The 11,391-nt window shown below is 45.1% G+C and overlaps 1 protein-coding gene across 3 annotated transcripts in view; it reads left to right on the top strand.

Annotated features, from left to right (window-relative positions):
• Window positions 1-2,547, top strand: part of wdr59 (WD repeat domain 59) — an 87,458-nt gene extending 84,911 nt beyond the window's left edge. For all 3 annotated transcript variants that reach the window (XM_042317270.1, XM_042317272.1, XM_042317271.1), the window contains 3 exons: window positions 746-866; window positions 1,098-1,240; window positions 1,984-2,547. In XM_042317270.1, the coding sequence (XP_042173204.1) occupies window positions 746-866; window positions 1,098-1,240; window positions 1,984-2,219 (500 nt within the window). In that variant the 3' untranslated portion in view covers window positions 2,220-2,547. The remainder of the gene's footprint in view (window positions 1-745; window positions 867-1,097; window positions 1,241-1,983) is intronic.
• The last annotated feature ends 8,844 nt before the right edge of the window (window positions 2,548-11,391 follow it).

The raw sequence follows: 11,391 nt of genomic DNA, 5'->3' as shown, positions 1-11,391 counted from the left end.
TCATGATTTAATATAACCTGCTGCTTCCTGTGGAACATACAGTCTAACCTGCTGCTTCCTGTGGAACATACAGTCTAACCTGATGCTTCCTGTGGAACATACAGTCTAACCTGCTGCTTCCTGTGGAACATACAGTTTAACCTGCTGCTTCCTGTGGAACATACAGTCTAACCTGATGCTTCCTGTGGAACATAGTCATTTCTGCTGCTTCCTGTGGAACATACAGTCTAACCTGCTGCTTCCTGTGGAACATACAGTCTAACCTGCTGCTTTCTGTGGAACATACAGTCTAACCTGCTGCTTTCTGTGGAACATACAGTCTAACCTGCTGCTTCCTGTGGAACATACAGTTTAACCTGCTGCTTCCTGTGGAACATACAGTCTAACCTGCTGCTTCCTGTGGAACATACAGTTTAACCTGCTGCTTCCTGTGGAACATACAGTCTAACCTGCTGCTTCCTGTGGAACATACAGTTTAACCTGCTGCTTCCTGTGGAACATACAGTCTAACCTGCTGCTTCCTGTGGAACATACAGTCTAACCTGCTGCTTCCTGTGGAACATACAGTCTAACCTGCTGCTTCCTGTGGAACATACAGTCTAACCTGCTGCTTTCTGTGGAACATACAGTCTAACCTGCTGCTTCCTGTGGAACATACAGTCTAACCTGCTAATATTCTCCATAGATACCCAGTGTCAATGACATGTAGCCATCTGTGTAAAAGGAGATCTGTCTATTTCATTAGGTCGAGACCCGGAGCAGGTCCCTCCCTTGGGGGAGTCCTCACCTGACGACTATCGCTACGCCAACCAGATGTACACAGACCCCCGCGAGCGAGAGAGAGAACAACACGACATGAATAAAAGGTCATTGAGTCGAGTCCAGAATTAGACGTTAGAAAAGCACACATAAACAAAGACAACCCAATGTTTTCTTCATAGACATACACGAGAAACAACAGAGAGGCTGATGTCTGCGTCAGAATGGACCAACATGTCGGCCATCTTACCTAGGACCGGTTCTGAACCAGCACCAATAGGAACATGGGACAGTCTCTTATCTGTTCTAGATCTCCGGTTCTCTCTCTACCCTCTCAGGCTGCTGGACCCAGCCAACACCATGCAGTTTGATGACTTTAAGAAGTGTTACGGGGAGATCCTCCATCGATGGGGTCTGAAGGACAAGAGAGCCGAGGTCCTCAAGTTTACATCCTGTCCTCCTGAACCGCACAAAGGCATCGGTGAGTCTCCTTGATAGATGGTATCCCAGGGTGAGTCTCCTAGATAGATGGTGAGTCTCCTAGATAGATTGTATTATTACTGACTCCATTTGGTTCCTCTCTCCCATCTACCCCCTCTCCTCCTCCTGCCTCCTGCCTCCTCTCTCCATCTACCCCCTCTCCTCCTCCTCCCTCTTCTCTCCATCCAACCCCTCTCCTCCTCCTCCCTCTTCTCTCCATCCAACCCCTCTCCTCCTCCTCTCTCCATCTACCCCCTCTCCCTCCTCTCTCCTCTCTCCATCTACCCCCTCTCCTCCTCCTCTCTCTCTCTCCATCTACCCCCTCTCCTCCTCCTCTCTCCTCTCTCCATCCACCACCTCTCCTCCTCCTCCCTCTTCTCTCCATCCACCCCCTCTCCTCCTCCTCCTCTCTCCATCTACCCCCTCTCCTCCTCCTCCCTCCTCTCTCCATCCACCCCCTCTCTCCTCCCTCCTCTCTCCATCCAACTCCTCTCCTCCTCCCCTCCCTTCTTCTCCTCTATCTTCTCCCCCTTCTCTCCATCCACCCCTCTCCTTCACCACCACCTCCTCTCCCCTTTCCTCCTCTCTCCTCCTCCCCCTCTCCTCCTCCTCCCTCTTCTCTCCTTCCACCCCTCTCCTCCTCCTCCCTCCTCTCTCCATCCACCCCCTCTCCTCTTCCTCCCTCCTCTCTCCATCCAACTCCTCTCCTCCTCCCCCTCCCTTCTTCTCCTCCTCTCTCTTCAGAGTTTGGTGTGTACTGCTGCCATTGTCGTAGCCAGGTGCGGGGGACTCAGTGTGCTGTGTGTAAGCGCTTCACCTTCCAGTGTGCCATCTGTCACGTGGCTGTCCGAGGCTCCTCTAACTTCTGTCTGAGTTGTGGTCACGGGGGGCACACCTCCCACATGATGGAGTGGTTCAGAACACAGGACGAATGTCCCACAGGCTGCGGCTGTCACTGTCTGCTACAGAGCACCTTCTGAGAGAGACGCTGGGACACAGACTGATGCAGACTCACATATACACACACACTGTCTGCTACAGAGCACCTTCTGAGAGAGACGCTGAGACACAGACTGATGCAGACTCACATATACACACACACTGTCTGCTACAGAGCACCTTCTGAGAGAGACGCTGAGACACAGACTGATGCAGACTCACATATACACTGTCTGCTACAGAGCACCTTCTGAGAGAGACGCTGGGACACAGACTGATGCAGACTCACATACACACACACTGTCTGCTACAGAGCACCTTCTGAGAGAGACGCTGAGACACAGACTGATGCAGACTCACACACACATACTGTCACTGTCTGCTACAGAGCACCTTCTGAGAGAGTCGCTGAGACACACTGATGCAGACACACACACATATACACACACACACACACACACATACGTCTAAAAGCAGGGGGTTTGACGTACGTTTAACCCTACTAAAACACATGTACACACACACACACAAACAGCAGTCCATTCATTTAGTCCTGGAACGCTGTGGTCTGGAGAGGTTGTATAATGTAATGCTGAGGTAGAGGTTGTTATGAAGGCCTTAATGCCTTGACTAGATGTTCCCCCACACAATAAACATCTGATTGAATACAAACTGTTGTTGTCTGAAACTCTTGCCTGTCACTTAGTATGAAAGGTATGCAACAACTGTATGGTGCCATGGATGGCAGATATATTCATGCCATAATCACATCTGATTTTATTGTGGCCTCCTTGGTGGCGCAGTGGTTAAGGGCGCTGTACTGCAGCGCCAGCTGTGCCATCAGAGACTCTGGGTTCGCGCAGCCGGCCGCGACCGGGAGGTCCGTGAGGCGTCCCACAATTGGCCTAGCGTCGTCCGGGTTAGGGAGGGTTTGGCCGGAAGGGATGTCCTTGTCTCATCGCACACCAGCGACTCCTCTGTCTGGCCGGGTGCAGTGTGCGCTAACCAAGGTTGCCAGGTGCACGGTGTTTCCTCCGACACATTGGTGCGGCTGGCTTCCGGGTTGGATGCGCGCTGTGTTAAGAAGCAGTGTGGCTTGGTTGGGTTGTGTATCGGAGGACGCGTGACTTTCGACCTTCGTCTCTCCCGAGCCCGTATGGGAGTTGTAGCGATGAGACAAGATAGTAGCTACTAAAAACAATTGGATACCACGAAATTGGGGAGAAAAAGGGGTAAAATTAAAAATATATATATTTTAAAAATCTGATTTTATTTGTGACATGCACCGAATACAACAAGTGTAGTAGACCTCACAGTGAAATGCTGAATACAACAGGTGTAGTAGACCTCACAGTGAAATGCTGAATACAACAGGTGTAGTACACCTTACAGTGAAATGCTGAATACAACAGGTGTAGTAGACCTCACAGTGAAATGCTGAATACAACAGGTGTAGTAGACCTCACAGTGAAATGCTGAATACAACAGGTGTAGTAGACCTTACAGTGAAATGCTGAATACAACAGGTGTAGTAGACCTCACAGTGAAATGATGAATACAACAGGTGTAGTAGACCTTACAGTGAAATGCTGAATACAACAGGTGTAGTAGACCTTACAGTGAAATGCTGAATACAACAGGTATAGTAGACCTTACAGTGAAATGCTGAATACAACAGGTGTAGTAGACCTTACAGTGAAATGCTGAATACAACAGGTATAGTAGACCTTACAGTGAAATGCTGAATACAACAGGTGTAGTAGACCTCACAGTGAAATGCTGAATACAACAGGTGTAGTAGACCTCACAGTGAAATGCTGAATACAACAGGTGTAGTAGACCTTACAGTGAAATGCTGAATACAACAGGTGTAGTAGACCTTACAGTGAAATGCTGAATACAACAGGTGTAGTAGACCTCACAGTGAAATGATGAATACAACAGGTGTAGTAGACCTCACAGTGAAATGCTGAACACAACAGGTGTAGTAGACCTCACAGTGAAATGCTGAACACAACAGGTGTAGTAGACCTCACAGTGAAATGCTGAACACAACAGGTGTAGTAGACCTCACAGTGAAATGCTGAACACAACAGGTGTAGTAGACCTCACAGTGAAATGATGAATACAACAGGTGTAGTAGACCTCACAGTGAAATGCTGAATACAACAGGTGTAGTAGACCTCACAGTGAAATGCTGAACACAACAGGTGTAGTAGACCTCACAGTGAAATGCTGAACACAACAGGTGTAGTAGACCTCACAGTGAAATGATGAATACAACAGGTGTAGTAGACCTCACAGTGAAATGCTGAATACAACAGGTGTAGTAGACCTCACAGTGAAATGATGAATACAACAGGTGTAGTAGACCTTACAGTGAAATGCTGAATACAACAGGTGTAGTAGACCTTACAGTGAAATGCTGAATACAACAGGTGTAGTAGACCTCACAGTGAAATGCTGAATACAACAGGTGTAGTAGACCTTACAGTGAAATGCTGAATACAACAGGTGTAGTAGACCTCACAGTGAAATGCTTCCTCTCCTCCTCTCCTAATGCTGAGTACTAACAGGACAGTTACTGGTCCTCTCCCAATGCTGAGTACTAATAGGACAGTTACTGGTCCTCTCCCAATGCTGAGTACTAACAGGACGGTTACTGGTCCTCTCCTAATGCTGAGTACTAACAGGACAGTTACTGGTCCTCTCCCAATGCTGAGTACTAATAGGACAGTTACTGGTCCTCTCCTAATGCTGAGTACTAACAGGACGGTTACTGGTCCTCTCCTAATGCTGAGTACTAACAGGACGGTTACTGGTCCTCTCCTAATGCTGAGTACTAACAGGACGGTTACTGGTCCTCTCCTAATGCTGAGTACTAACAGGACGGTTACTGGTCCTCTCCTAATGCTGAGTACTAACAGGACGGTTACTGGTCCTCTCCTAATGCTGAGTACTAACAGGACGGTTACTGGTCCTCTCCTAATGCTGAGTACTAACAGGACGGTTACTGGTCCTCTCTCAAATGTACAAATCATCACCAATCACGACATGGCTTTTCTCCTAAACAGAAAAGACTTGAAGATGAAACTTGGTGAGCATAGGTTTGGTGAGCATAGGTTTGGTGAGCATAGGTTTGGTGAGCATAGGTTTGGTGAGCATAGGTTTGGTGAGCATAGGTTTGGTGAGCATAGGTTTGGTGAGCATAGGCTTGGTGAGCATAGGCTTGGTGAGCATAGGTTTGGTGAGCATAGGTTTGGTGAGCATAGGTTTGGTGAGCATAGGTTTGGTGAGCATAGGTTTGGTGAGCATAGGTTTGGTGAGCATAGGTTTGGTGAGCATAGGCTTGGTGAGCATAGGTTTGGTGAGCATAGGTTTGGTGAGCATAGGTTTGGTGAGCATAGGTTTGGTGAGCATAGGTTTGGTGAGCATAGGTTTGGTGAGCATAGGTTTGGTGAGCATAGGTTTGGTGAGCATAGGTTTGGTGAGCATAGGCTTGGTGAGCATAGGTTTGGTGAGCATAGGTTTGGTGAGCATAGGTTTGGTGAGCATAGGTTTGGTGAGCATAGGTTTGGTGAGCATAGGTTTGGTGAGCATAGGTTTGGTGAGCATAGGTTTGGTGAGCATAGGTTTGGTGAGCATAGGTTTGGTGAGCATAGGTTTGGTGAGCATAGGTTTGGTGAGCATAGGTTTGGTGAGCATAGGTTTGGTGAGCATAGGTTTGGTGAGCATAGGTTTGGTGAGCATAGGCTTGGTGAGCATAGGTTTGGTGAGCATAGGTTTGGTGAGCATAGGTTTGGTGAGCATAGGTTTGGTGAGCATAGGTTTGGTGAGCATAGGCTTGGTGAGCATAGGCTTGGTGAGCATAGGCTTGGTGAGCATAGGTTTGGTGAGCATAGGTTTGGTGAGCATAGGTTTGGTGAGCATAGGTTTGGTGAGCATAGGTTTGGTGAGCATAGGTTTGGTGAGCATAGGTTTGGTGAGCATAGGTTTGGTGAGCATAGGTTTGGTGAGCATAGGTTTGGTGAGCATAGGTTTGGTGAGCATAGGTTTGGTGAGCATAGGTTTGGTGAGCATAGGTTTGGTGAGCATAGGTTTGGTGAGCATAGGTTTGGTGAGCATAGGCTTGGTGAGCATAGGCTTGGTGAGCATAGGCTTGGTGAGCATAGGTTTGGTGAGCATAGGCTTGGTGAGCATAGGCTTGGTGAGCATAGGTTTGGTGAGCATAGGTTTGGTGAGCATAGGTTTGGTGAGCATAGGTTTGGTGAGCATAGGCTTGGTGAGCATAGGCTTGGTGAGCATAGGCTTGGTGAGCATAGGTTTGGTGAGCATAGGCTTGGTGAGCATAGGCTTGGTGAGCATAGGCTTGGTGAGCATAGGTTTGGTGAGCATAGGTTTGGTGAGCATAGGTTTGGTGAGCATAGGTTTGGTGAGCATAGGTTTGGTGAGCATAGGTTTGGTGAGCATAGGTTTGGTGAGCATAGGTTTGGTGAGCATAGGTTTGGTGAGCATAGGTTTGGTGAGCATAGGTTTGGTGAGCATAGGCTTGGTGAGCATAGGTTTGGTGAGCATAGGTTTGGTGAGCATAGGTTTGGTGAGCATAGGCTTGGTGAGCATAGGTTTGGTGAGCATAGGTTTGGTGAGCATAGGTTTGGTGAGCATAGGTTTGGTGAGCATAGGTTTGGTGAGCATAGGCTTGGTGAGCATAGGCTTGGTGAGCATAGGTTTGGTGAGCATAGGTTTGGTGAGCATAGGTTTGGTGAGCATAGGTTTGGTGAGCATAGGTTTGGTGAGCATAGGTTTGGTGAGCATAGGCTTGGTGAGCATAGGCTTGGTGAGCATAGGTTTGGTGAGCATAGGTTTGGTGAGCATAGGTTTGGTGAGCATAGGTTTGGTGAGCATAGGTTTGGTGAGCATAGGTTTGGTGAGCATAGGTTTGGTGAGCATAGGTTTGGTGAGCATAGGTTTGGTGAGCATAGGTTTGGTGAGCATAGGTTTGGTGAGCATAGGTTTGGTGAGCATAGGTTTGGTGAGCATAGGTTTGGTGAGCATAGGCTTGGTGAGCATAGGTTTGGTGAGCATAGGTTTGGTGAGCATAGGTTTGGTGAGCATAGGTTTGGTGAGCATAGGTTTGGTGAGCATAGGTTTGGTGAGCATAGGCTTGGTGAGCATAGGCTTGGTGAGCATAGGTTTGGTGAGCATAGGTTTGGTGAGCATAGGTTTGGTGAGCATAGGTTTGGTGAGCATAGGTTTGGTGAGCATAGGTTTGGTGAGCATAGGTTTGGTGAGCATAGGTTTGGTGAGCATAGGTTTGGTGAGCATAGGTTTGGTGAGCATAGGTTTGGTGAGCATAGGTTTGGTGAGCATAGGTTTGGTGAGCATAGGCTTGGTGAGCATAGGCTTGGTGAGCATAGGTTTGGTGAGCATAGGTTTGGTGAGCATAGGTTTGGTGAGCATAGGTTTGGTGAGCATAGGTTTGGTGAGCATAGGTTTGGTGAGCATAGGCTTGGTGAGCATAGGTTTGGTGAGCATAGGTTTGGTGAGCATAGGCTTGGTGAGCATAGGCTTGGTGAGCATAGGCTTGGTGAGCATAGGCTTGGTGAGCATAGGTTTGGTGAGCATAGGCTTGGTGAGCATAGGTTTGGTGAGCATAGGCTTGGTGAGCATAGGCTTGGTGAGCATAGGCTTGGTGAGCATAGGTTTGGTGAGCATAGGCTTGGTGAGCATAGGTTTGGTGAGCATAGGTTTGGTGAGCATAGGCTTGGTGAGCATAGGTTTGGTGAGCATAGGCTTGGTGAGCATAGGCTTGGTGAGCATAGGCTTGGTGAGCATAGGTTTGGTGAGCATAGGCTTGGTGAGCATAGGTTTGGTGAGCATAGGTTTGGTGAGCATAGGCTTGGTGAGCATAGGCTTGGTGAGCATAGGCTTGGTGAGCATAGGTTTGGTGAGCATAGGTTTGGTGAGCATAGGCTTGGTGAGCATAGGCTTGGTGAGCATAGGTTTGGTGAGCATAGGTTTGGTGAGCATAGGTTTGGTGAGCATAGGTTTGGTGAGCATAGGTTTGGTGAGCATAGGCTTGGTGAGCATAGGCTTGGTGAGCATAGGTTTGGTGAGCATAGGTTTGGTGAGCATAGGTTTGGTGAGCATAGGTTTGGTGAGCATAGGCTTGGTGAGCATAGGCTTGGTGAGCATAGGTTTGGTGAGCATAGGCTTGGTGAGCATAGGTTTGGTGAGCATAGGTTTGGTGAGCATAGGCTTGGTGAGCATAGGTTTGGTGAGCATAGGTTTGGTGAGCATAGGTTTGGTGAGCATAGGCTTGGTGAGCATAGGTTTGGTGAGCATAGGTTTGGTGAGCATAGGTTTGGTGAGCATAGGTTTGGTGAGCATAGGTTTGGTGAGCATAGGTTTGGTGAGCATAGGTTTGGACTAATGGGCTGTTAGCCCAGAAACAAGATAGCATCGAGGCCTCAACGCTTTTTGTTTTTTTTCTGGGATTAATAGTCAAAAACGAAAACAGAGGGCTAATTATATATATATATATATAATAATAATAATAGTATAATATAGAGACAGTAGATCTAGCTGGTCTGTCATAATATAATAGAGACAGTAGATCTAGTTGGTCTGTCAAAATATAATAGAAACAGCAGATCTAGCTGGTCTGCAATAATATAATTAAGACAGTAGATCTAGCTGGTCTGCTATAATATAATAGAGATTGTAGAACTAGCTGGCCTGCCATACTAATATAGAGACAGTAGATCTAGCTGCTCTGTCAAAATATAATAGAAACAGCAGATCTGGCTGGTCTGCCATAGTATAATAGAGACAGTATATCCACCTGTTCTGCCATAGTATAATAGAGACAGTAGATCTAGCTGGTCTGCCATACTATAATAGAGACAGTAGATCTAGCTGGTCTGCCATACTATAATAGAGACAGTAGATCTAGCTGGTCTTTTGTATTAAAATAGAGACAGTTGATCTAGCTGGTCTGTTATAATATAATAGAGACAGTAGATCTAGCTGGTCTGCCATAATATAATAGAGAGGGTATATCAAGCTGGTCTGTCATAATATTATAGAGACAGTAGATCTAGCTGGTCTGTCATAATATAATAGAGACAGTAGATCTAGCTGGTCTGCCATAATATAATAGAGACAGTAGATCTAGCTGGTCTGCCATATTATAAGAGAGACAGTAGATCTAGCTGGTCTGCCATAATACAATAGAGACAGTAGATCTAGCTGGTCTGTCATAATATTATAGAGACAGTAGATCTATATAATATAATATGGTCTGTCATAATATAATAGAGACAGTAGATGTAGCTGGTCTGTCATAATATAATAGAGACAATAGATCTGGCTCGTCTACCATAATATAATAGAGACAGTAGATCTAGCTGGTCTGCCATATTATAAAGAGGCAGTAGATCTAGTTGGTGAGTCATAATATAATAGAGACAGTAGAGCTAGCTGGTCTGACATAATATAATAGAGACAGTAGATCTAGCTGGTCTGCCATAATATAATTAAGACAGTAGATCTAGCTGGTCTGCCATACTATAATAGGGGCAGTAGATCTAGCTGGTTTGTCCAAATTTAATAGAGAAAGTAGATGTAGCTGGTCTGTCATAATATAGAGACAGTATATCTAGCTGGTCTGCAATAATATAATAGAAACAGCAGATCTAGCTGGTCTGTAATAATATAATAGAGACAGTAGATCTAGCTGGTCTGCCATAATATAATAGAGACAGTAGATCTAGCTGGTCTGCCATAATATAATAGAGACAGTAGATCTAGCTGGCCTGCCATAATATAATAAGACAGTAGATCTAGCTGGTCTGTCATAATATAATAGAGACAGTAGATCTAGCTGGTCTGTCATAATATAATAGAGACAGTAGATATAATATAATAGAGACAGTAGATCTACCTTTTCTGCCATAATATAATAGAGACAGTAGATCTAGCTGGTCTGCCATACTATAATAGAGACAGTAGATCTAGCTGGTCTTTCATAATATAATAGAGACAGTAGATCTAGCTGGTCTGTCATAATATAATAGAGACAGTAGATCTAGCTGGTCTGCAATAATATAATAGAGACAGTAGATCTAGCTGGTCTGTCATAATATAATAGAGACAGTAGATCTAGCTGGTCTGTCAAATATAATAGAGACAAGTAGATCTAGCTGGTCTGTCATAATATAGAGACAGTAGATCTAGCTGGTCTGCCATAATATAATAGAGACAATAGATCTAGCTGGTCTGTCATAATATAATAGAGACAGTAGATCTAGCTGGTCTGTAGTAATATAATAGAGACAGTAGATCTAGCCTGTCTGCCATTATATAATAGAGACAGTAGATCTAGCTGGTCTGCCATAATATAATAGAGACAGTAGATCTAGCTGGTCTGTCATAATATAATAGAGACAGTAGATCTAGCCTGTCTGCCATTATATAATAGAGACAGTAGATCTAGCTGGTCTGCCATAATATAATAGAGACAGTAGATCTAGCTGGTCTGTCATAATATAATAGAGACAGTAGATCTAGCTGGTCTGTCATAATATAATAGAGACAGTAGATCTAGCTTGTCTGTCATTATATAATAGAGACAGTAGATCTAGCTGGTCTGCCATAATATAATAGAGACAGTAGTTCTAGCTGGTCTGTCATAATATAATAGAGACAGTATATCTAGCCTGTCTGCCATTATATAATAGAGACAGTAGATCTAGCTGGTCTGCCATAATATAATAGAGACAGCAGATCTAGCTGGTCTGTCATAATATAATAGAGAATATTATATCTTGCTGGTCTATCATAATATAATAGAGACAGCAGATCTAGCTGGTCTGTCATAATATAATAAAGACAGTAGATCTAGCTCATCTGCCATAATATAATAGAGACAGCAGATCTAGCTGGTCTGTCCATAATATAATAGAGACAGTAGATCTAGCTGGTCTGTCATAATATAATAGAGAAAGTAGATCTAGCTGGTCTGTCATAATATAATAGAGACAGTATATCAAGCTGGTCTGTCTTAATATAATAGAGACAGTATATTGAGCTGGTCTATCATAATATAATAGAGACAGATCTAGCTGGTCTGTCATAATATAATAGAGACATTATATCTTGATGGTTTATCATAATATAAAAGAGACAGTAGATCTAGCTGGTCTGTCATAA

The sequence above is a fragment of the Oncorhynchus tshawytscha genome, unplaced genomic scaffold (genome assembly GCF_018296145.1).
Source record: "Oncorhynchus tshawytscha isolate Ot180627B unplaced genomic scaffold, Otsh_v2.0 Un_contig_2312_pilon_pilon, whole genome shotgun sequence".
Taxonomy (NCBI): Eukaryota; Metazoa; Chordata; class Actinopteri; order Salmoniformes; family Salmonidae; genus Oncorhynchus; species Oncorhynchus tshawytscha.
The sequence above is the reverse complement of the archived record's forward strand: the minus strand, read 5'-3'. Positions and strand labels throughout refer to the sequence as shown.